Source organism: Kwoniella dendrophila, chromosome 6, assembly GCF_036810415.1.
Source record: "Kwoniella dendrophila CBS 6074 chromosome 6, complete sequence".
In the NCBI taxonomy this organism is placed as follows: domain Eukaryota; kingdom Fungi; phylum Basidiomycota; class Tremellomycetes; order Tremellales; family Cryptococcaceae; genus Kwoniella; species Kwoniella dendrophila.
In genome coordinates, this window is record NC_089481.1 from 1644529 (window position 1) to 1670571 (window position 26043).

The 26043-nt window shown below is 38.9% G+C and overlaps 5 protein-coding genes across 5 annotated transcripts; 2 read left to right on the forward strand and 3 right to left on the reverse strand.

The window, feature by feature from the left end:
* Positions 1-1172: 1172 nt before the first annotated feature.
* L201_005158 (uncharacterized protein) lies at positions 1173-8573 on the forward strand (the record flags this gene model as incomplete). The annotated part of the gene is made up of 26 exons (XM_066220891.1): positions 1173-1425; positions 1538-1733; positions 1817-1889; positions 1956-2808; positions 2864-3417; positions 3470-3566; positions 3631-3965; positions 4018-4118; positions 4176-4338; positions 4397-4473; positions 4535-4829; positions 4884-4988; positions 5037-5239; positions 5298-5457; positions 5530-5676; positions 5735-5872; positions 5933-6058; positions 6116-6328; positions 6387-6624; positions 6681-6821; positions 6875-7232; positions 7290-7425; positions 7486-7785; positions 7861-8189; positions 8284-8431; positions 8526-8573. 26 exons carry the CDS (start codon positions 1173-1175, stop codon positions 8571-8573), a joined length of 5787 nt encoding a protein of 1928 aa, XP_066076988.1.
* Positions 8574-9050: 477 nt separating this feature from the next.
* L201_005159 (uncharacterized protein) lies at positions 9051-10732 on the reverse strand (the record flags this gene model as incomplete). Its single annotated transcript, XM_066220892.1, has 7 exons — positions 9051-9221; positions 9338-9386; positions 9461-9551; positions 9803-9905; positions 10137-10198; positions 10308-10436; positions 10585-10732. 7 exons carry the CDS (start codon positions 10730-10732, stop codon positions 9051-9053), a joined length of 753 nt encoding a protein of 250 aa, XP_066076989.1.
* Positions 10733-11848: 1116 nt separating this feature from the next.
* L201_005160 (uncharacterized protein) lies at positions 11849-16635 on the reverse strand (the record flags this gene model as incomplete). The annotated part of the gene is made up of 3 exons (XM_066220893.1): positions 11849-13947; positions 14005-14704; positions 14761-16635. 3 exons carry the CDS (start codon positions 16633-16635, stop codon positions 11849-11851), a joined length of 4674 nt encoding a protein of 1557 aa, XP_066076990.1.
* A 4320-nt stretch (positions 16636-20955) lies between these two features.
* On the reverse strand, positions 20956-22628 carry L201_005161 (uncharacterized protein; the record flags this gene model as incomplete). The annotated part of the gene is made up of 6 exons (XM_066220894.1): positions 20956-21128; positions 21249-21347; positions 21416-21501; positions 21588-21634; positions 21708-22102; positions 22223-22628. The coding sequence occupies 6 exons, from the start codon at positions 22626-22628 to the stop codon at positions 20956-20958; spliced, it is 1206 nt and encodes a 401-aa protein (XP_066076991.1).
* Positions 22629-23741: 1113 nt separating this feature from the next.
* On the forward strand, positions 23742-25359 carry L201_005162 (uncharacterized protein; the record flags this gene model as incomplete). The annotated part of the gene is made up of 7 exons (XM_066220895.1): positions 23742-23913; positions 23985-24116; positions 24196-24459; positions 24590-24657; positions 24733-24830; positions 24913-25156; positions 25225-25359. The coding sequence occupies 7 exons, from the start codon at positions 23742-23744 to the stop codon at positions 25357-25359; spliced, it is 1113 nt and encodes a 370-aa protein (XP_066076992.1).
* Positions 25360-26043: the final 684 nt, after the last annotated feature.

A 26043-nucleotide genomic window follows, 5' to 3' on the forward strand; every position in this document is an offset into this window, starting at 1 on the left:
TTACTTGTTGTAGATTTATAAGAAAAATATATGCATTGCATTGTCATATATATATTAGAGTAACTATATGAACCACTCATCAACCACATTGAGATGCACAGATGATTCCTGGTAAGCCGGTATGCGCGATCAATATCACATCTGGTCACTCTCATATCGCTTGGCGTGTCAAATCGGCAATCTGTATGTCTACACCCATTACAAGTACACAATTTACACATGAAATTGCAGGTTACATAGTATATATTTACAAGCAACGATCTAGCAAGGATGATGCATTATCGGAGAAAATAAGACGATACGATAATCAGACGAGCTCAGTATAGTGATTGTCGTGAGCTTAATGCAGGAAAGTTGGATAAGATGCGAACCTGCGGAAATTATGGAAGATATGGGATAGACATTTCAATTGAGTTGTGCAAATTTGACATACGGTAGTATACATGTCATGTAGGCTTCGATGTGCGATTCCTATTATTTATCTCTGCCACTATGCATATCAATGATGATAAAATCTAATCTATAAAAAGGAGGTGATGTTGCAAGGCTACTATCAAGAAACTGACTATTATGAATTATAGATTTTTTTTTACGAAACCTATAAGGGCCAGCAGCTAACGAAACCAAGCTTAGTAGGTTGATTATTCCCTACTATACGCACTATTTGAAAGGTATTTATCCGCAGTGAGGAATGAAAATACCAGATTAACGAAGTGCGATTAGTATAGAAAAAAAGAAAAAAAGAGAAAAGAAGAAAGAAAAGAAAAAGAAGAAATGTAATTTAAACGTCAGTACACGGATGTGAGGTGAGACGTTTGCTTCCTTGCTATCAACAAGATGAAAAAAGTTTGGTCAAATTGAGATTATGTAATAAGTGTTTAAATATAGATATTTTGAAGTCACGTGAATCTGTTACAAGTCGATACCGGTTGACGTAACGTTAAAACATCCGATAAAAACAGTTGGAAAGACACTAAAGTTGACCAGAGTTGACGCGATTGTCATGTATCGAGTGGGATGATCCAAAGGAAGGATAGACATTAGCTATAGAGAAAATTAAAATACCAATATGATATTTCCTGCCATATCAATCATCTTTATTTGATTCAATACACGTAAGCTACATCAAGGGAGGCAGGGGGACTTTGTCTTTGCTCTAAGAGTCAGAGAAAATGTCACAACCTCATCCTATTCCTCCCTATCATGGTTATAGTCAAGGATCATCTTCAACCTCTTCTTCATCCTTGACTTCAGCTTCAATTTCAACTACGAATGGTTATTCACATAATCATCATTCTAGTCATTCTCAAAGTCATCATACTTCAAGTCAAGGTCAAAGCCAAAGTCAAAGTCAAGGAACTTATGATGATCCATCAAATTTATTAGCTGTGTATCCATTCATGAACTATGCCCCAACAGCAAGAGGTAAGTTGACCAGAAAATGTGTTTCTACTCTATAGTAGCCGTCTTCCTTGCCTCGATTTTTTTTTAATAGATACTGACTTATACCCCTGCGCATCCTTCTTGATTGTTACAGTCGCTCAACATTTCTCATCTCACACAACAACTTATTTACCTACTGCATCATCATTAGATTTATATCCTCAGTATAACGGTTTCTTCGATAGACTAGATAATCCAACGACTATAGAGGATTGGGCCATGCGTCAAGCTGCTGAAGCAAGACTGAGGGAATCTTTGAGTGACAATAGGAGGAATAGCTATTTATACCAGTGAGTATAATGGCAAATCTTTCTAGTTGAATCTTGAATAAATACAAGGCGAGAAAATCAGTTTACCAATGTGATAACCACAGACCGTTCCCAGTAATTCCTCAAGAGTATGATCAACCTCCTATACCTACTTCCATCTCACAAAACCCATATAACGTAGGCCCGCCCACTCATTCCCTTCCACTACCATATTCCTTCCTTCCTTCTTACCTTCCTCCACAGTCACCTAGACCTACTTCAACAACTCATAATGGTCAACTACATACACCTTCCTCGATGAACGGACATTCTCCTGTGTCCCCCTCTCAACCATTCCGATCTCCTCCTCAACAGTATTTCGAAAACTTTGTCAACAGCACTCTGGCGAAAGCTCAAAATGACCCTCAACCCCCTCAGCGTACAACACCTCCAAACTTATCACAACCTATCATTGTCCCACCACCTGCTCACACTTTTCCTACCATATCTACACCTGCTCAAGCTGGCCCATCGGTAGAAAAGGGGAGAGAAAGAAGAACTTCTCCAAGGAGGATGTCAGCCTCAATGTCCACAATGAGATCACCTAATCCACCTTCCTCATCATCTGTAGCATCGACTCCAACTCACGAAAGACTAATGCCATCGAGTCCTATCTCTTCACCTGATCCGTTAGGGCCGTCGCCAACCAAAAGATCAAGGAAAAACAGATATGATGGAGATAGTCATCGTAGCTCTTCTAGGGATTTTTCACCTTCTTTGAATTCTACTTCAAATTCCGCAAGGAAAACACCAGATATGGAATTATCCTCGTTGAGTATGAAAGATCAAAGAAGTAGTAGTGATAACAGTAGTGATATCGATCAAACTCCTAAGCCTAAAGGTTATAGAAAGATTGTCGAAGTTGTGATTCCAGTACGAAAGAAAACGCATAAAAAAGCAGAAGAGGAGGACGATGATGAAGACGACGACGAATTAGATTGGGGTGAAGATAACGATGGGGACTGGCAAATGGACAATAGTAGATATCGAAGTCCACCGACAAGCTCGGTTGTCCTGCCTAAAGGTAGTGGTAGGACTGGCGAGAGGGATATGAGAAGTAAGTCACAGCTGCTTGATCTGTGAGCATCTTCACTAGCTGACAATCAATGCAGGTTCATGGCAAAAGCTCATTAGTTTGCTTGAAGATATATTCGAAGAATCGGACACATTCCCAGCAAATCCTACTGCCGGCGATTTATCTGGAAGTAGATTTTTCGCTACGACAACGAGAGACGGAACAAATCCGTTGCTATCATATCAAGCTATCAAGAAAATATCGTCTTACGTTACAAGGGTACAATCAGCCAGAAGACGGCAGCAGTCGGGTAGTTCTGATATAGCTGAATGGGACGCGGAGAACATGGGAAATATCTTAAGGTTATTAGAAAGGAATATGAGAGATATGGAAAATTTGATTGCATTCCCAGAAGATAGGAAAGCTGCTTCTGCTACTCAGGCTATAGACGAGAAAGAGAAAAACAAAAAGAACAGAAAGAAAAAAGAATCAAAATCTCCTACTCTTGGTGAAGATGACAATGAGGAAGTTGATGTCATTAGTGAAGATGTCATCCAAAAGCATGAATTGATCTTAGGCAGAGTAAGGGACGGAGTGGTAGCGGCAGAATGTGTGTTAGTGTTGCTGGACTCCGAAGGATTATCCAAACAGGTAAGCTTCGTGTTGGATTTGAACCGAAATAGACTGACAAAACCCTGGTTAGATGTATTCTGAAGATCACCTCTCCGCGAGTGTTAGCATAATCAAAGACCAAATGGAGAAAACGATATTCCCTATAATAGAAGGTCTTGCCGGTGAAAGTGAGTCTGCATCATTGCCGCATACTTGTAGACGAGGGCTAATCAAGCATGTATGGCAAATCAGAAATATCGTCAACTTATCTTGCTCATATTGTTCAAAGTGAAACAATATCTGCAAAAAAGGGCAAAGCCAAAACACTGTCGCCATACTTCTCTCATTCAACCATTTCGACAATAGCTGGTTCCATCATTTCTGCTATTCCCCGATTAACGTCGATGATCAGTAAACCTCAATTGGCATTTTCAGATTCATTAGTAATTCAGACGGTTTACCTTGCTATAGGACCCTTATTTATAAATGAACCTGTATTGAAACGGGGTAAAAAGGACTTATCTGGAAAAGAAGGAGGTGGAGTCATGAAAGGTCTGAAAATGGAAACTTTGGGTTGTTTGAGAGGAGTAAGTCAGCCCAAAAGTATTTAAGAATTGCAGAGCTGACATATGTGTATAGACCTTTGCTCGATATGAGGAACAGCGACAATGGATAGTGGAAGAGATACTCAGTTCATTGGTCAGAATACCTGAGCAGAGTCACTCGCAGAACAAGTTTGAGTACGTACCCAGCTATGAATTCAGGAAGCAACGTATTAGCTGATCTTAATCTCATAGACTCGCCAATGGAAAATCGATTCATACTCTCTCCGCCCTGCTACTTCAGCTCATTCAAGCTTCCGCTTATGGTACCATTGACAGAGTACGCAAATTACACGCTTCATCTGCTGAAGCTGAGATGATGGGATCAAGCGAGAAGAAGGTGGATGTGCAGGAGGAGGTAAGCTAATGCAGACTCGGCATATAGAACAGCTTACAAACTTATGTAAATCACAAAGGAAACGAGAATCTGCGCAGACATCATCGAGAGTGCTTTGCGATCAGCAAGAATCGTTGCTGCTTATCTAGTGCAAAAGTGAGTATAGTGTTATTTATGCTCATTTCTAATTGCTGATATGTCATTGTATATGCTATAGATCTACAAGCACCAAAGCGACCAAAACATCGCATGATACAGAATATAAAGCTATTCTTGACCTATTTTTACGAGATTTGATGGTAGTACTGTACAGACCTGAATGGCCTGCTGCTTCACTATACCTTACAGTGTTTTCTAGAATCCTTATAGTCTCCTTGGAGGATCAAAAGAATGGACCAGAAATCACCGCTGCCAAAGGCATCGCTTTGGATTATCTTGGTGACATAGCTGCCAGGCTGAAAGGACTAGGATTGGAAATGAATACAGATGGGAAAATACCTACCTTGGATGAAGTGAGTAGCGAATTCTTCCAAACATTCAGAAATTTGAATGCTGAAGTCTTTTAGGTAATTGCAAATGTCGATATGCTGGGTCTCAACAGGTTGATTGGAGCACAGGCATCTATCATGACGTTCTTGTCTTCGGCTGCTAGAGAGGATGGTTCCTTGAATGTGAGTTATAATGCTCTGAGTTTCTCACTTAGCTTATCTGCTCTTCAGTCTTCACGAGATATGGCTTCTATCGTTTGGGCTCAAGAGCTACAGGCTGCTGTCAAGAAATCTATATCAGTCGTAGAAAAACTATCTGCAGAGAAAGATGAAGAAGCTCAGGAAACAAGTCAAAAGTTATCAGTTATAACAACAACGCTCAAAAACACCTTGAGAAACGTTTGGATGGGAGATGATGGTTTATTTGAAGTACAGTAAGCTATTTTCATTGCATCAAATCACACGATATGTAATTAACCGGCCCCTACGTAGTGATCCCAAACAAGGAGAAAATGCGACTACAGCTTCTATAGCTATATCTCGGGGTAGACAACTTCAAAATGCCATTGATCCAATTTTATTAGCTTTATTAGGAGTAATGGATAATCCTGCGGTAGGCCTCCGATCGAAAGCTTTAAGAGGTATCGGATCGGTAATTGTGATAGATCCAGAAGTGCTAGGACTTGTAAGTCATACTTATATCGGATCCTTGCTGACTTTGTAGCCTCAAATACGTCAAGCTTTAGAAAATCGATTATCCGATCCTTCGCCAGCCGTACGAGACGCTGCGGTCGAGTTAGTCGGAAAATACATTGTGCAAAAACCTAAATTAGCTGCAGAATACTATCCTCATATCGCTCAGCGGGCTATGGTCAGTTGATAGATAATAACGGAATGCCGAATACAGCTGATATGTCATCTGCACATAGGATACTGGGTTGGGTGTACGAAAGCGAGTCATCAAACTTCTTAAAGGTGTTTTCCCAACTATGGAGTTAAGAGATATCAAAGTGGATATATGCTGTAAAATGGTCGAACTAACCGATGATCAAGATGAAGGCGTGAAGGTGGGATTTTGTTTTCATCTTCATCAGGAATAAACGGAAAAAGCTAACTTCATTCAATAGGATTTGGCAATCAAAACGTTGACTGAACTTCTTTACTCTTCTGGCGAAGACTCAGCTGGATTATTAGTAGATATACTTGGTGATTTCAAGGGCAGTAACGGATTGATCGAAAGAGCCATGGAAGGTGTAAGTCGCACTGGTCTACACAATCCTCTTGATACCACAAACTGATATTTCACTCAGGTGTCGAAAGAATGTGATACTGCAAATCACAAAAACAGATTCGGTCAGACTATTGAAGCTCTCATCACTCGACTTATCGATGCCACTGAGCAAGCAGAGTTCGATTCTCTTTCACACATTCGAGCCATATGGCTGCTTTGTTCAAGTGACCCAGGTCAAATCGATACGCAGAAAGCAGATGTATTACTGTCTTATCTGCGACCTCCTGCCAACGTGAGCTATGATTTACAAGTCCTGGGGGAATTAGCTGACTTTGTACTGCATTTCACAGGCTGATGATCAAGCAACGAACGAACTCCTCTTGAAGGTCTTCCGTAAATGTATACCTCAAATGCCACGAACAGCATCGAGCTTTGCAGCGGATCTAACTAAGAAGCTCATGCCTATGATATCAAAACCTGCCGGAGGGTTTCAAGCTCTTCGCGAGACCATAGGATGCTTTTGCGCTGTCACCACTCATTTGACAAAAGATTGGACTAGGCTGATCAATGTCTTGAGAGCTTGCGAAGGTAAGCTGCGTCATTTAAGCATTGTAATCATAGCTGATCGGGGTTGACTACTCTAGCTAAAATTCGACCTATTCGTAACCAGTTCCTCAGTACTGGTAGTACCACCGCATCAAGTCAAGCTGCTTCAATGATGTTGTACATCACCGCTTTAATCGCAGAAGGTTGCAAGCTGGATAACATCGCTCACGAGGATGACAGTAAGCTAGCTGGTCCCACAGCTTGGAACCGAGGCTGACGAAATTAACTACAGTGGTTGATCTCGAATTGCGGAAAATCACCTCATCACCCATATCTGAACATCTTTACGAGGTCTATCTTGATTTTTCCAAACTCGCATCATTTCAAAGTGCAGCTACAGTCTGTATAGGATCACTTTTTCGCACATACCCTTTCTTACTTCAGAAAGATGAGACTACTGGATGGATGCAAGAAACGTTCAAATCGCCCAATGAAGACAACCGAGCTCAGCTACTTGGTGTCATACACGAATTTCTTGCTTCAGAAGTCGAGAAGCGATCTCTGGGAGGAGAAAAGGCAAAGAAAGGTGCGAAAAAGGATATGGATGTTAATCTGCTAAGAGGCGATGCCAAGGAGTTGCAGGATTCAGAGTAAGCTCCTTGATGTGTTACCTCATGTTTTACCAGTGCTAATTCGGTCCCGATCAGTCACTCCACTACCATCGTACAGAACAACATCGAGCAGATCTTCGAATGTGCTAGATCACAGAATTCAGCTACGCAAAATGCCGCATTAAATGTTTTGAGCTTTGTGGTAAATCAAGGACTATACTCGCCAGTTCACGTAAGTTCCATAATTCGTCATGCTTCCTTCTATGCACTCAAGCTGACTTCAGATGAATAGACTGTGCCTATCCTGGTAACACTCGAGACATGTCAAGATCCTCATATTGCTGAAAGAGCACTCGCTTTACACGCCGCTCTCCACCAAAAACACGCTTCTTTGGTTACTGTTCTTTTCATGGAGTCAGCTAAAGCCTCTTATGCATACCAAAGAAGCTTAACTTCCGAACCATCCGGTCACCGAAACGGTACTGCATTGCTTCAGAGTTGGTACAACCTTTTAAGTGAGAAGAGGGTTTGGAGACATGATTTCTTGAAAGCCATGTCTAGAGCATTTGATAGCGATGCTACCAACGATCTAGTGAGTGATTTATCAAAATACCCAGAATGGCAAAACTGATTATCTGTACTCACCATTTCTCGCTATCCGAATCAGGATCCGGGTTTTGTATTGTATTTGGCGGAAAATCTGGCTACTTTAGAATACAAATTGCAGGAAGAAGCCATGACTACCATCGTATCTCTACAGAAAATAATCTCAACCTGTACCAACTTGATCTCTATAATGGAGAAAGTTAACATACCTTCTAATCAACCTAATGAACCTATTCAAGGGAAAACAATGGCTTTCGGTACTAACGCAGTAAATGGGAATGGGAATGAGCATTCAGTAAAACTTGAAAATTTGGTGAACTCAAGTATAATTATTGGTTTAGCTGTTTTACTGAAAAATCATCTGGTCTATTTATATCATTTACCTGAAGAGTGAGCTCGATCCACCTGCCCATACTCATCTGTCTTGTGGATCATATTTGCTTAGACCACCGAGCTGACTGACATTTTTGTTTTTTTGCGTCAGTAAATGCGCTACTCATGTTCCAGGCAAAAAGTCGACTGTTGGCGATAGACCTACTCAAAGGCGCGGATCAACCGTTTTAGATTTAGGTGGATTACCTTTTGTTAGAGGCGTACATACACTAGAGGAATTTAAACAGTTACAGACTAACGTGAGTGGATCTCTCGTCCATATCTATTCAGCTTGTCCAAAAGCTGCAGGGTATACAAATAGGCTGACCGTCTACCGATGTTCATAATTCATAGTTCCTCAAATTGTTGCACGAAGATGGATCTTTGACTGATCTCCATTAGTTGAATGTGTAACTACGCTTGGCTGCCAATCCCCCTAGTGGTTTTTTAGTTCATTCATCAGCAATATACAATTCTCCTCATCTTTCGACTTTTGAAATTCGTAACTCAGATATAATTCTTAACACTTCTGGGTACCTCAAAACAGTGGGATTGCACAGATTGCTCTTCGTACTTTGGCTTGGCATGTAATATGATGTAACTGTGTATTTATATGTAATTGTATATATTATCCAGACATGACCTAATGATTTGAATATGTGACAGTCAATTAAAACATTTTCTATGCCAATGGGGAATATGGGGAATATCGACAGGATTCTTAGATTTCGCCGCATGTTTAATGGTAAAATGTCGTTTGATAAATATGCATAAGATCCCAGAAAATAAAGAAATCTGTTTCATTCAAAAATTAACCCGACGTCTACTTGACCGAAACTTGCTACAGTACATCGAACTCAAGATACCGATTCTAAGCATCTATGAACGTTCTGATATATTTTTCTGTCTAGCCACGATGTCTTCCCTTGTAGTTTGCCTTCTATCTGCAGGTTGAGGTAAACTCCTCCTTCTTGTATAAGCTTGTACAGCTTGACATTGTGATATTGGGCATGCGTTGAGCGTTTTACTCGTACCAACTAATTTACCAGTCTATTTTTTGTTTTCATTTTCGAATACACCTCGTATCAGTTACTATAGCTTGGGGGGTTTTCTCGGAGAAAAGGTAAAACTAAGAAAGGACAACAAGGGAAACTGGGTTAACTCACATCTGAATTGTATGTACAAGTGGATAAAGCACCAGCATTTGTCAGATATCTATAATAAGACAATTACATTTCAACGATTCTGGTCAATAAAAGCATCTTTATTGTGGTTATGTTCTGACTTACTGGCAATTATATCTTTGTGCTTCCCATCTAACCGAGTAAAGATAACTACCTTGACCACCTTGTTCGATAGTTGCACAAGCATATTGAGAGACTATATATGTATAGATATGGTTATACAAGACAATCACCAGGATGTCAGATATATTTTTTGTTAGCTTAAAGTCAAATTTAATCATCATCTCCATCAACTTTGAAAGTAATTGGACGAGTAAAATCAAAGAATCAACGGCAAAGATTGAAGTCTCGAGAAGAAGGACATATGATCTAGTCCTCTCGTATAATATACTCGTACAGTTAAGATTGACTTGACTTACCTGATAATCTTTTTTTTTTAATTTAAACCTGGACTTGGTTGAGGTTTTGGATTAGTTAAAGATGGACAAGTCTGTTGTTTACCAGTTCCTAGAGGGCTGATCGCATGTCCATTTGTGAAATAAGTACCGGTCTATTATTTATAAAGCGATTGAAATACCAATATAAAACGTAAGCACGCCGGTCAAATTTACACATTTTCTACAAATTCAGTCGTAGAATCACGGCTGCAGCCTGTATTGGCATTGAAAGGGGAAAAAGGGGAATTTCTCTAGGTAACTTTCCAAATATGATGAATATCGGATGATTGATGGATTAATTGATTGATTGATTGAACGAAGGAAAGGATGAAGGACCAACTTACAGCTGCGCCACCACTATAACCACAAGGTAAGGAATTCTTTGAGTTTGTTGAAGATGACCATACTACACAATGGCACAATATAAAATTCAAAAGAATACGAGTCAAGTCTCGTGTCAACGCAAGATGTTTGTTTACAGGTAAACATTCATTTATATAGGAAGATTGGCTTACCACAAGCGACATTAATATCTGATGCTTCAACACTATAATAACTTTCAGGCGCGTTAAAATATGTTTCAAGAACATTGTTATATTGTAAAGGCCATTTTTCTCCTGTTGTAGTTGTACAAGTTGGTGGACCTAATTTCAAAAGGACAAAAGAACAGTAGACGTGTTAGATTTATATTTACTATAAACTCAGCAAAAATGATGATACCCGCGAAACGAACTAAAATATTAATGTGATAATTCTGCTGAACCTAGGAAAGACTGTCGTAGTAGTACTTACAGATATCACGGAATCCTTGGATGACTGAAGGATTTTTATCACATTCGTAGATGATTGTACCGTCTTTACTAGGTACTGTTGACTGTGCGCCGATTTGGATCGATCCTAATAGCGTTATCAGAGTGACCAATATGAGCTGAGATATCATTTTGATGAGTTACCAAATGAAAATGATGGGAGTGTTGTAAAGCGATTATAGAAAAAAACCCACATTATATACTTGTTAGCTATGTTTTATATATATGTATCCTTACATTTCATCTTGTTGATCGTTATCCACTCTATGTTGAAGTCCTCATATTACGAATGAAATACACAAACATCTGTTACTATAGTATTTCATTGCGGTAAAGGATATCACAGTTCGCTTGTAATCATGAAGAAAACCTTGATACGCCCTCACTCCGTCTCGTATCGTTGGAATCAGTACACAACCTCACTAGGCAAGTTGTTTTGTACCTTATCATATCTTTAAAGTACAGTAACTTGAAAAATGCCTATCCTAATATATGCATGTCTACCGACATATATCACGGAGAGAAATTTCGGATCAGCGGATTTCTGTTCAACAAAGTTTATATGGCTGCGGATAAACGGAATGAGACTTACGGCATGTGTAAACAACGATAAGTCACCTATAATTACGATGTATAGAAATCGATAAGTTAGGGTAACTTCCGACATCTTGGCGTGCATAGACATTAACATCAAACATAATGTTTACACAAAAGTCATTTTTACGTTTGGTGACAAGTGAGTCCAGGGATGCAGGAATATAGGACTGCCTGTGACCTACTGCATGACCTTTGTATTGCAGCCTAATCTCAATGAATGCCTCAACCCTTATGGTATGCACTAGTAAGATTATATCATCTCGCTGAGAACGGTGGAGTTTTGATAAGCCGGCATGTCTGGTGTAGTCCAACTCAAAAAGCTAAAGCGGTCTACCGATTAACGTACTGTACTGACAGGTTGTGACAAACATCATTTGATTACAGTAGAACAATTGACTAAATATGACATAAGGAAATACACATGCGAATACAAAAAATTATTGATACTATTACACGAGATGATATGTAAATTGGTGAATGAATTTGATTAATGATAGAAAATGAATATTAAATGAATATGAATAAAATGTCATACTTGGAATCAGCGTGTATATAAAAGAAAAAATGCCAAGAATATGCAAGATAATGAACGAGTGAACGAATTTGACATTCATTATCTATTTCTGAAAACCGAAATTCGAAGATCCACATTACATAGGTGTGAATCCTTTTAATCCAAACAATCGTAAACTCTTCTTCCTTTTTGGTGTTGTAGGCACACTTTTCCAACCATTATTTCCACTGGTTTCTGTCATATCTGAATATTTTTCAGTCTCACTGAAATTGGTTGATGAACCTGTGTTTGAATAGAACATATTGGATTTTTCGTTATTGTTACCACCAGAATAATCATGATTATCTTCTGATCCTTCAGCTGAAGCACATCCACTTGCTGATCCACTTCTACTTCCAGGACCACTTCCTGAACCAGAAGCACTACCAGAATTTGAATTTGAATGCTCCATACTATTGCTATTTCTATTACTAAGAGAATCATCTCTTAGAGAAATAACACTATTCGATCTTCTCAAAGGTAAGAACGACATTGATCTTCTTAATGTACTTTTACCCCATGAGGTTGTACTGATTGGTTTTTCTAAATCAATTTTACTCGTTGATCCTGATCCAGTCAATCCGCCAGCAAAACCAAACCCTATACCTGAGGTAGAGGTGGGTAAAGGTACATTCGATCCAATAGTATCTAATGGTGAATCATGTGGAGGAGGAATGAAATATTCCGTTATACCTCCTGAAGTAGAAGCAGATACTGTCGAGGTTTCAGGTTCTAACGGTTTACTATCTGTTATTTCCAATGGTGATTTAGTGATTGAGCGATTTTGATGATGGTATAATTTACGAGGTGACTCATCAGACTTTGATTTTTGAATTAATGGTGGCATTTTGGGGTTTGTGGGTAAAGGAGGAATTTCATCTGTGGGGGATAAGATGGGTGAAACTGGTGTACTTCTTGCTCTGAGTGAATAAGGTAAAGATGAAGTGAAAGATAAACTTAAATTTTGTTTATTTCTATTGCGGTTATTTTCAAGCTTAAATGATTTACTTCTTGGTGGTTGTGGTTTCTGGTGGTGATATGAATTTGATGATGAAGAAGATGAAGTTGTAGCAGGTTGAGAATGATATCTTTGTCGGCTATTGGGAACCTCTTTAGATCTCATCATTATTGTTTCTTCTTCTAATCCACCACCGTATCCTGTCCCAATATTACCACTTATGGGTCTAAGAGAAGATAATGATCTTCTAGGAGTAATCATAGGTGAATTATGTGAATGGATAGATGACATCGAATTCTTTCTTGAAAAATCATTATTTACTGCTCTGATTCCAGAATTTCTACCTAAAGTACCAAAATCTGAAATAGCAGTAGCAGTTACAGAAGCAGATTCATCTTCGCCTGACTCATTATTATTATTGTTTCCTCTTGTGACTGAACTTACTGAACCAGCTCTTCGCCTTGGGACTGAACTTGAGATTGAGTTGGACAATGGTAAAGTGCGATATCTACCATGAGATGATTTTGTTGGTCTTAATTCAATTACTGAACCTTTTACTTCACCTGTTATTGCAATATCAATAGATTCTCTTCTACTTCTATGATCAAGGAAACTTTTTCGTCTTCTTAACATTGTTGATGAATCTTTACTTGACATATGACCATCAAGATTTTCAGAAGTATTGAAAGAAGGTATATCAGGTAAGAACAAAGTATGTCTTTGTAATTGAGCTTTAGATCTAACTGTTGAGCAAATATCGGAGAATAAATCTGATAAACCTCTTTCCACCAAGATTCTCTGACTATTTGATGCTCTCCTAAGTAAGATAGTTCCAGCTTGGTTCGATTTCCTTTCAGGTGTGAACCCAAATGTTGATTTGATAGGTGATATCAATGGTGTGGAAGGTTTAGAAGAGATGGTTTGGATAATCGTGGTTGATTCTGCCGCTTTTGTATTGAATTCATCCAATTCGGAAGGAGCACCAACGAGTGTATATCTTTTAGGTATAGGATGAGGATTGGCATGAACATCAAAATCACCTGAAAAAGCCGTAGAAGATCTTCTAGCTCTAACAGGAAATGGTGAAACACTAGCTGGTAATTCGAATGGGGGAATAACACTCTCATCTCGAGCTTCGCAGATTGCCGAAGCCCAAACGTCTTTTTCAGCTTCACAAGATGCCGCCAAATCAAAATTGTGGTCTCGGAGTGTAAGTCGGATCGAATGAGGTAAGAAGCCTAAATTTGAATTGCCATTAGCATTGAAGCTTAAACGAGGGAAAAAAAAACGCTTACCTTCTGTTATATCGATAAGCTCGAAGACTTCCAAAGGTAAAAAGTGCTTGGCTTCGTAATTTTTGCCTTTCTTGACTTTGGCCAATATTAGATAACCTCTATACAAGAAAGCTGCAAGATATTTGACTTTTACAGGGGGAAGTAAGGGGGCCAGAGTTGGATGATGGTGAAGGACATCTAATGATCCTATAAGTCTACAAGTACCCAATGATCGTATAAATGCTGGTGTGAGATTTGGATGAGGTTCAAGTCGATCTAAGACTGTAGCAGATTTCACTTCAGCATCTTTAAGTCTTCTAGCTTCATCAGCTTCTTCAGCTACACCTCTCATAGCTCCTAAAGCTCTTTCTAAATCTACTCCAACATCATATCCTTCATCATTAGTAGATTCAGATTCAGATTGTGGACTGGTCGTTCCAGCTGCATCAAGCAATTGTCCAAGTAAAAGTGGATATCGGCAAATCCTTTGGATAGGTGTTATGAGGTAATCCTTAAAATGTAATCTGGATCGATGATGAGAAACTGAAGAACCAGATTCGTCTAGTAGATCTCGCAAAGTAGTGAGAGGTTGACTGCCACCAATAATTTGACATCTTCTCTCAAATCCTTCGTAATCTACCCTTTCAGATATATGCTTAACTAACGTGGTGGCGATGATGGATTCGGCACAGAAGTCTCTGTATAGGCTGAAATGTGTGATCTGATAAAGCTGGTTAGCATACAGGAAGCAGTTGAAGAATAAACAAAAGCACTTACATCATCGACAAAAAGAGCAGCTATTTTTCTTGAAATCCGATCAACCTTTCCAGCAGAACCAAGTTCACCATCTCTGGCATAATCATATCCCAATCCTTCTTCTTTTAGTATTTCAACCATTTTACCAGCGAAAACAGCATGGAATACCAAAAGATCTTCAGTATTTCTAGCTACCATCTTAGCGTTTCTTTCGTTGACTGAAGGTAAAGCTGCTAGTTGAGGTAGATAAACATGACACAAAGTTCTAAGATCTTCCGTATATGCCACTTCAGTTTCAGCCAATTCAAGAATAATCATTATTCTCTTCTCCAATTTCCTTCTCAGTCTATTTTGTTTCGCTTCCCATTCCAATGATCTTTGTAACCTTATAGCAGATAGTGAAGCATCTTTGTCATCAACATCATCGTCTTCATTACCTTCTTTACCACTTTTAGCACTTCTGGATAATGATGTAGTAGCTGAAGATAAAGGGTGTTCTTTCGATGAAGTGGAAGGTGAAAATGCCGCTGCTGATTCTGTGGTGGAAGTATCAGTATTAGTTAAAGAAGCAGATAATAATGGATGTTCGTGATCATCTACTATTATTGCTGAAGCTGAAGCTGTTATCGATGGATCTTCTTTTGACTTTATTTCTACTACAACTCCATCTTGATCGAGAGAGCTTCCGCGAGGTGGAGGATCATGAGGCATAACCATATCTTCAGGTATGATTATATCTACACCACCCGCTGGCAGGGTTCGAGATATGTTCGTTAATCCAAGTAATATGGGAGGTTCGACACCGCTCAGACTGGATCTTCTAGGAGCTATAAGCGGAACCATATCCGATCCTTGGGGATCGGCATGGGAAGCGAAAGGTCGGACAGTTGTAGTTGTTGAAACTGATTGCAGGGTATAATCGGAACGTTGCGGCTGTTGATACGAGAAAGGTAAAGGAGGAGAATCGAATTTTTGAGCCACTTCTTCTGGCATCTTTTTCCAATGGTTCTTGGATCCCGGGGGTTCATATTCTACTTCTATAGGTCCTGATCCAACCGACGCTCTTCTTCGTCTGAATCCCCCCAAAGACTTCGGTCTAGGTACTGCACCTAGTCGCAATGTTCTATTCGGGGAATGAGATTGTTTTTCATCCTCGGCTGCTGATGTTGAAGCTGATTTTCGATGAGTAGCAAACTCAGATACTGCTGGACCATTAGTTATTGTAGCAGCTCGTTTCCGAGCAGGTTTGTTCCTTATTGGTGATTTGGGACGACTAGGTGAATTGTGATGAGGATGTGATTGTACGTGATGGGAATGATGTGTGTGATGAGCTTGAGGATATCGAGATGAAGAAGCTACCGGCATTCGCCATTCATCCGCAGAGCTTTCTTCCGCCTCTTCATTCCTCCTTCTCCTGCTTAATGAAGTATTGCTAAGATTGAAAGAGGGCTTTAGAGGTAGATGAAATGCTTTTCCTTTACCCTTGATATCAGGTTTCGAAGAGCCGGTATCTGGATAAGCTGAAAAAAGAGGTTCGTCCGGTGTAGCAGCCGGTATATTTATAGGTGATGGACGTGGCTTTTCAGAAGGTGTATTTGTACCAGATGAAGCATCATAGTACTGTTTAGAATTGCTAGGTCCAGGAAAATAAGATCCGGGTATGGGATAGTATGATGATATCGAAGATCTTCTACTTGATCCGGCAAAGTCACTTGGGGAGGGTAAAGACTGCTGATGATCTAGTGGTATGTTCGAATTGGAATTGGTATTAGCAGGTCCGGCTTCATTTGGGGGTGGTGATTCTCGGAGAGAAGGTGTTGGGGCGACAGACTGAGGTATAGGTTCCAATGTAGGTATAGCTAACGTTGAGGGGTGAACAACAATTAAGGAGTCCATCTTTACCTGTTCAACTTTACTTTACAAGATCCTCTCTTGAGTACCTTTTCGTAATTTTAAGATCTAATTAATCAAGATTCCGGGGATCAACCAAAAATCATTGGTTAAATGGTGAACGGTTGATGTTGAAGAAGTCGTAATTTGAGGCATCCAGCAATCGAAGATTGAAGGACAGATCCACCGGTCGGTCGAATATTACCATTCAGGTGGACAAAGGAGATCAGGTTGATGTTGCAGATTTAGGTTCAAAGGCAGTTTTATGGTTGCGGTGTTGAGAAAGCGAGGAGAGTCGGGCCGGAGAGGTGTATGAAAGCATATACGTATATGACCAGCATGAAGGGGGCAATGGGTATCAGAAAATTGTTGACGACCAGCGTAAGCATCTATTTTTTGACAACATCGACACAAGCAGAAGTATAAATAATAATGAGAATCCACTCACCGGATATAAAGACCAAACCTCTTGCGAAAGACTCTTGAGCTATTTTCGAGGTGGCGTGTGAATTCACAATGGACAGCACAAGTAGGCGGGATGTTTGATATGAACAAGTTATGTTTATCTAAAAGTAAGACATATCAACCAATAAGTTTTCAATTCTTTCCATTATCAAACTATTTCCGCGAGGTGAACAGCGATTCATCGGATAGTGCAGAGGTAGCAACTGGAAACGCTAAATATCCTTCCGTATGTATGACCGCTGATCATGACGATGAGGATATTTTGCACACAAGTTCTCGCATATTTACTCACCGAGTCATCCTTAAACACCTTGCCAACAATCGATGTAGCTGTACGATGACGCTCTTGTGTCTGTGTAATAAGCTAACTATGTACACTTGTTTAGTTCAATTCGATATAGATGGGAAAGGATGTCCGAAGGAATATGATGTATTGTTTGTTTTGGGTAAACTGTTTTCAGCTGTTTTTAGGATAAACAAAGTAAGCTAATCTCCTTGTAATCGAATCATCAGATATCAAGAGTCATACGGTACATGATATTGCCATCAACAAAGAAATGCAGAGAAGGAAGGACACAAGCAATGTAATGATATGAGTTGGATGTTTAATTAAAACACACAAACAAAGGATCTAAGTACTCACCTCTGATCCTTTAGAATTTCCTGTTTACAAGCACGAGCCCAGCTATTTTAGTTCCCGTTGTCCCGCTATCGTATATCCTTCGCTTCACTTTGCTATTCTTTTGTCGATCGATGTATCCTTCTCTACCCTATTTTCCTTTGTTCAGATGATGAAAGGAAATTCGTAAGCTAATCTTCTATGAAAGCAGATAATTGTGTAATTTTAAGTGTATATGTCGATTGTTGACAGATTCTGATCAGAGTCTAATTTGCACTGTTCGCTTTGTTTACCTTCTACCGAGACACGTTCTATGATCAAATCAAACTCTGTTCTTTGTTTTGTTTTATTTTTCCCAGAGACACCGGTTGTTTCGAATGCCAAAGTTGGTCGGTTGGTTGTTTTTTCAATTTGGTTTGATTATGACGATGATTGTTGATTGTTAAAAGTGATTATATTAAAGATAAAAATAATGCTTGATTGCTGAGCGGCCAAATACTATTATTATTGTTAAATGTTTATTGATACAAATGCCAAAATGATATGATGTATATTTACACGAATGATGCTATTACTTTTAATGCTGCTGAACGAGGAAAAGGAAGATGAAATATATAAAAAAACCTTCTGAACAGAGATGATCAAGCTGAAATGTTAAAGGTTATTAATTAAGTGAACACAATGAATGGTTTAATTTAAAAAAAGGCCAAGCAAAGAGTGTAAATGATAAGAGATCACACAATGGATGATGATGAAAAACTCAGAATTGGTGGTTGCTCATGCGTATAACTTTTCGGTACTTGAATTGTTTCTTTTTTCCTTTTGATCATAATTCATACTAAAATCAATAACGAAATCATTACATACATATACCGTATGGCTTTGCATAGATTACTACATTCAACCTGAATATGTATGTATTTACAGTCACCGAAGGTTTCTATATTTTGTATTTTATTTACTGTACGATGAGAATTGTTATTATTGTTATTTTGTACAATAGTCCATATGAAAGTTCCTGAAAAAGGTTATAAGAGGTATGATTTCTGTTTTTAACGGCATCTTCATGTCAAAGGTAAGAAATCATATAGTCATATGAAAGGAATTTTTACTTTTTACAGTACATGACCGCATCTCGCTTCGATAGCAACTACGTGTCCTTTCCTTCTTGTAAGAATAGCATTTTTCGGACTTACTTAGGTAAAATGGAGAAAATCAGGTTAAGGGTTCTTTTCAACATATTCTCCGATTCTCGAGACTAAAAAAGATAGAAAGTTTAATCTGTCGATTTCATTTCTTTCTCATGTCACAAATGGGAATTCTTGGCTAAGAGGAAAGAGCTTCTTCCATGTTGCCGCGCTTTTCAGGGAGCGGGATGATCCTGGTCAGTCCTTCTCTGCACATGCGTAATGAGATCTGTATCTGCAATTGAACAAATGCAGTCTCTCTCATAGTAGGTGATGAAACAGGATATCGATGAAAAGCTATAAACAGGTACGAGTGATAACTATAGAGATGGCGTTGCGAATACTTATTTTGACAGAACACTTTGTTGCATAAAGCGATTACCGATTTTACAGGGATGTCAAGCTATAACAGCTTTACCGTGAATATCACGTTATCTCGTTGAAAGCGGGATGCTTATTCTTATTTCGCCCTTGTTACCTATCTGTGAGAAATGATATTTTTAGTGCCGTTTAAGCTTTCTCACTGATCACATGCAAGGCCAATGAATACCTCCCATAAGTAAATTTTGACATCTGCGGGTTATAACGATTCTTCCAGAGTGAGATAGTGCTTCTTCTGGAAAGTATATAGGAAATACAGTTCATGAGAGACTTCTCACTTTACAATTTCACAATATCAAACACTGATGAGTAGTAATGCAACCTTTACCAGGCGATATCATCGTTGAGCTTGAAGACGCCGATTTATGGGAAATTCACTGGAATCGAGTGACGCTTATTATTCTGAGCGCAGTTGCCTTTTTCTGCCAAGGCTTCTTTTTCAGGATAACCTCTTCAAACGTAGTATGACGTCGGCTTTAATCATTGAAACCTGAATTCTCATAGCTTAATGACACTAGTCTCGGTATGCCAAAACTTGAATCCTCCGATAAGAGAAACATATTTCCTTACCATCTCTCATCGGCATAAAAGTAAGCTCAATTCTCAGCTTGCTGACCACATTTGGTAGCGGTAAAAGAAGGAAATCCTTCCCTCCGCACCTCCATAAATGTTAACCACGCTAAGACGAGATTAAGTGAGGCTACGGGATATAAAGAAGAACCGGCAGTACCTTGCCTGTAGATTTAACCCAGCGGGCGGTATGCACTTCGGTTAATAGCACTTCATGCTGCAGCTGTTTCACACCATTATATTAGGAACGTAAGACATACATCTAGGTACTTTTCAGTAACTGCACAGTGTCGGAGTGGATTTGACCGGAACCTATGCGGTATCAGAAAAATACCTTGCTGTATGGTCAAGACAAAAATTAGATCTCAGTATGAATGATATACGTATAGCACGGCTTCACTCCATTCGATTGATTCCCATAAAAGTGTCTTTGAAAGCGAATTATACTACTACTACGCTCCCGTTTTCCTTTTTTGAGTTTGCTTTGTTCTTTTTGGATTTGTATCGTACGACGATTTTGCGCAAGTAATCAAGGTGAAATTCGATGCGAATAGAAATCATTCGCCACTTACCACAGTAAATTATTTGGTGAAAATGACGAGATCCTCGAAGAAAACCTCACATATATACCTCAGCTTCCCTGTTAATCTCATGCACTGCCTTCTGCCATTTGACCATGTGATAGTGTGATACTACTGTAACATCAGATTAAAACTTTAACCTACCTTCTCGCTGTAACTAGCGGAGGGTATGCTGCAGAGGGTATCCTATTTCATTTACCGTATACAAGTTGTTGTGTTACCAAATCATCTTTTAAGTCGTGCACAGCAATTAAAGTAATTCACCTTACTAAAGGCTATCTTAGTCCTTTGCGAGAGATGAAAAGGGAGAATTGTGTTAACACCGATCACCTATACTTTAAGTATAAATCAATTAAAGAATTGAATTTCGGTAGGATAATATTCCGCTTGTTATATGCGGATCGAGTTCTATATATCAACTAGTTACACTACTTATGTCAGTTTACAAACGATGCAATGCATGACGTCCACTGATAAAATGTATTTGTCTAGTTGTACATATGGTGTCTGACGAAGAGTAATTTTATGGTTCTCTCCAAATAGCTTCATAAGTTTGACAAAAACTACCTAGTAGAAAAGCCCAACTGCCCCAAAAGGTTGATAAACCAGATTGATAAACTACTCCTGATTTTGATGAATATCCTAATGCACCTGATAAGAAGAATCCGAAAGAACCGATCAAATTCCAAAATCCGACTATTACAGAATGAACGATATCAGCATGTACTTTTTACTCTCATACATAGAGTTCGTATTTGATGATTGGATAATTATGTAATTCCCAACGACAAACGACATAAGAAGACAATGACTTACCCCACCATCCAATTTCAGTTAGATTGGGTAACCACCACTTCTTTTGAACTTCAATCATTATTATCAAGGATGAAATTATGAACCCTAGACCTCCGATAACTAAATCAAGCACAAACAATATATTAGTTTAACTTGTAACGATATCCTTGGAAACATGATATGCTTACCTTGCGGTGTCCAAAAGAAAATATCTATTATAGCTTTTGATCCTTCCCCATCTGAAAAACCCGGTATGACACCTGGTAAACCGGTTCTAATATCGTAAAATAAAAGGCAAATGTATATATTCAGTATACTAGATAAGAGAGTATAACGATGTATTCTTTTCTGCTAACTTACAGAGTGGAAACCCAGAATATGGTAGCAGCGAAGAATTGGACTATAGCCTAAATACTCAAATATGAGCAATTAGCGTTTATTTTCAATTATTGCATTTGAAGACCAATTATACAAACTTACAGCTAAATAACCAAAATCATGCCACATAGGTTTACCCCACCATACAAAACCTTTTTTATCACTTAACCAATGATCTTCATTGTCTTCGATATTGCTCGAGGTATTAATGCCAGATGTTGAAGAATTTGTGGTCGTAGTTGAATTAGGTTCAAGATGCGATTTAATTTCATTTAATGCCAATGTTTTTTTAGGATGTACATTTCTTCTGTGGTTTAACAGTTTCCCTAAAGCAGTACCAAAATTAATCTCTCTACCTCTATCTAAAACTTCTACAACACCTAAATAAGCTCCAATTTCAAATACTGTTCCACCTATAAAAGCTGTGGCAGAAGCTGTTCTCGTAAATGCTGGTGTATATAGATTCGGACGTAATTCTGGGAACCAAACCAAGTAGCCTATATATCAATGATTCCAAACGGTATTATGTGTTAGCCACTATTATACTCAAAGATAATGAACGTTAAAGTAAATCTTGTATCACAATAAATGATTTTAAGGAAATCCTTCTTACTCACCATTAACGACCCAAACCATCGAACCAAAAGTAAAAGCTATAGCTAACCAAAAAGTAATATCTGCATTTAGATGAGGTTTAAATTTCGTTTCTTCTTTTTTTATTCTACCTATTGTAACACTTTCAATCTTTTGAATTTCTCCATCCACTTTGGTTTTTTCTGATTTACTTGGTCCATTTACACCTTGTTCTGTAGTCGACGGCGATGAAGGACCAGCATAATGTATTTTATGCGTTTTAGGTGAATATCTACCTTTTCTTGCTCTTCTAGAAGACCAACTAGCTTTTCTATCACCTGTTTGAGGATCTATAAAAGTTAAATGTGTTGGTGTAAAGAAAGAATGCGGTGTGCGATGTTTATTCAATAACAGCGTTTCTCGAGGTTGTTGATGTTTGATCGGTGCCATTTCGATCAATACTGAATTGTCTTCTTGAAAATCCGTTGTACACAAATGCCTTATCAACTGGGTTGTGAACAAAACTCGAATGAATTTGTTCTAGTTCTGATCTGAGTTTGAATGTGCCAACGTTCGAACACCATGAGTCGTTGGTTCCTGATGACCAATAATCAAAAAAAAAAAATCATCAAGAATTTGTCTTGACTACGACTATGACGATGGGCACTGTGTTTATCTATTTGCTGCATCCGTACTAGATGTACTAATTCCATAAATAGATTTTGTTTACATGTTTACATAAAACTGACATCACAAGCAGCAACAACTGTGTAACACCTGGTCGAATGCTTTTCCACGGTTGTTCACTTTGTAAATCCCCTTTTTGTGGAGGGTCTGTGCTGGAACTATGAGGCACCGCGTACCTGTGATTTCAGGGTAAACAGAATGCACTGATCGTCACTCTTTTTTTCCACTTGGCACATTGCAATTCCAACGCGTTTGTTTTTACTTTTTTCAACGCCTTTTTGTTTTCATGTGTCTGTTTTCATTTAATCTTATTGTTCTTTGCTGTATTTCTTCATACAGGTATTGTATTTCAAATAAACATCTTTCTTTTTTGTGCTTCGATTTAGTCTTCCTAATTTTCAATTATCAATAAAGCAGATCCTGGTGATCAATTTACTTCAACGCTCTTTTGAAACGCTTCCTTCCTTTGATTGATCGCTATTCGTCCTTCCCGCGTCATAGCGATCAAACATTCATTTCTTGGCTTGACATACAACATAACCCACCGCACAACGCTTGGACCTCATCTACTAAGATCAGAGATCATCACAGTAAACTTCTTGTTTAGGCACTTTGTATGGCAAGAGCAATAAACGGTGAGTAAGAGTCTTTTATTTGATCATTGTCGTTCTCCTTGCAGCTAATCTCACATTTCTGATGTGGCTTACCTGTCATCTGTTGCTGACTTCTTGAGCCTTGTAGAACCTTTCTGTATCATCCTCATCAATCTAGTCGGCAAATATAGTCTATTAACTATAACGATAGAAACGCTTTCTCTTATAACCTAATTCAAATTTGACACCCACAAATAATAGCATACACATAACGACATTCACGATGACACGCTCAACATTCCTATTTCTTGCTACAACCTTAATCTCTCTTTTACCCCTCATATCAGCCCAAACATGTAACTCAACCTCACTCTGTCCAGCATCAGCACCGTGTTGTTCTGAATATGGTTATTGCGGCTCTGGATCATATTGCTTAGGTGGATGTGAACCTTTATGTGAGCTGCATGGATTGATCTTTACAGCCGCCATAGAAGGTTATCTAACCTAGTCCCCATTGTCAATATAGATTCATTCAAATCAACTTCATGTAGACCAAATCCGATTTGCCAGTCTCAACAGACTTACTTTACCGACTTAAGTAAAGTTCAAATGAACGGTACGAAATACGATGGTAACGCGACCGCTTATGACTGGGTCGGTGAGTTATTCAGCCTACTCTGTACAGATTCAGAAATCATTACAGCGATCAGACCGCTAATTCTCCATCGATAATGTAGTCAATACAGGTACTTTAGTACCCTCACCAGCAGGCGATGGAGTCAGACTGACACTGAAAGAATCGGACCAAGGTACCAAAATCTCCTCTACTAGATATATACATTACGGATCAATCGATTTCGTATTGGAATCTTCAAAATGGAATGGTGTCGTCACTGCTGCGATAACGATGTCAGATGTTAAAGACGAGATAGATTGGGAGTTCCCCGGATCAACGACAAACAAAGTTCAAACTAATTATTGGTTCTTAGGTGTCGCCAATTGTAAGTAATGAGTTTCTCAAACATAAACGTACCCCCTTTTAATGTGTTACCGAGATTGAGGGTAACCTTTTCCCAGCTATAATTTACTGAATTAACTGACTTATACATCTCGCTTTCTGGCGCATCGTAGATTCCGCTACTCAAGGAGCTTCTTCAGATATCTCTTCTGATTCTTCATCAAATTTTCTCACATATACTGTAGGTTCTCAACCGGAATTCATTCTAATCACGCTGCCGGTCAAATTGAGTACTAGCTGATTACCCTAAATATAGTTTGACTGGCAGGAAGATTACTTGAATTGGATGATCGATGGACAAGTTGTCAGAACTGTATTGAAATCTGACACCCTCAGTGCTGATGGTTCCCAATAGTAAGCTGAACGTTCATATCAGAACAAAGCCCATCGACCAGTCTTACTCTTTCGCTGACAACTTATCTCTTTGATTTAATAGCAAATACCCATCTACCCCTTCGCGAGTTCAGCTATCTATTTGGCCCGCTGGTATCTCATCTTCAGCTCAAGGTACAATTGATTGGGCAGGAGGAATGATCGATTGGTCAGATCCCGACTACGTAGCCAACGGATACTTCTGGAATACTCTCCAAAGTATAAAGATATCTTGTGCAAACGAGAATGACCAGACTAGTACGACGACCGGTTGGTCATACCAAGGGAATGATACTGCTGGTATACCTGTAAGTTCGACCTCATTTTCGTCGTATGGCCCGAATACTGACAAGATGTCTCATTTGACGTTTTCTAGATTGTCGATGTTACTAATGCTTCTACCTTACTTTCCAAGGGTGATATTTCCAATATACCGTTACCAACTTCAGCTATTTCAGCTTTGACAGGAACTTTGATAGTTATTTTCCTGTCGGGCTTGGCAGTGCTCTGAGTGGGGCTTACTTGTTGAGGGCATATGAGCTGCGGATCGCTTAAACACATAAATGTGTATTTTCCTACATACATTGATAGTTATTTGCCGGACAGGTGATCATGTATTTTATCATATTTTGCACTTAAAGTCGCTGTGAGGAGGGGACAAGTTCAAAACCAGGCGTTCACCACGAGAAGGCAAATCTGCTTACAATGATCTATAGCCATAAAAGGGTTCTATTGTAGTAGAATTCACCTAAGAGGTCACCCATACTCTACGGTTGCTTCTCCTACCCTGAAAACGAAACAAACATATCGGCATAAAGCTTGAAGTCAAATTATATTTTTACGGTCCATCTGATGTTCAGTGCCTAATATAGATAACGAGATAAGGAACCAAACAAAGTTAGATTGGTCTCAATTAAATCAAATTACTTGTAAACAAAGTATTCATACTGTACATGAACATACTGTAAACCTCAGCTTTGGACAGTTCGAGCGGTGTGCCAATGCTGCACAAAATGGTTACTTTGCCTGATGTTTGACAGTACAATGCTACTTGAATTTAATCATTTAGAATACTGGCAATAGAATAGCTGACTCAAAGTATCTTCCTCCCACCTTATTGATAGTCAAGAGCTCAACTATATTGAAATTGATACAAGAAAACTCGCAGTTGAGACTTCTTGAGTATATCAGTAAT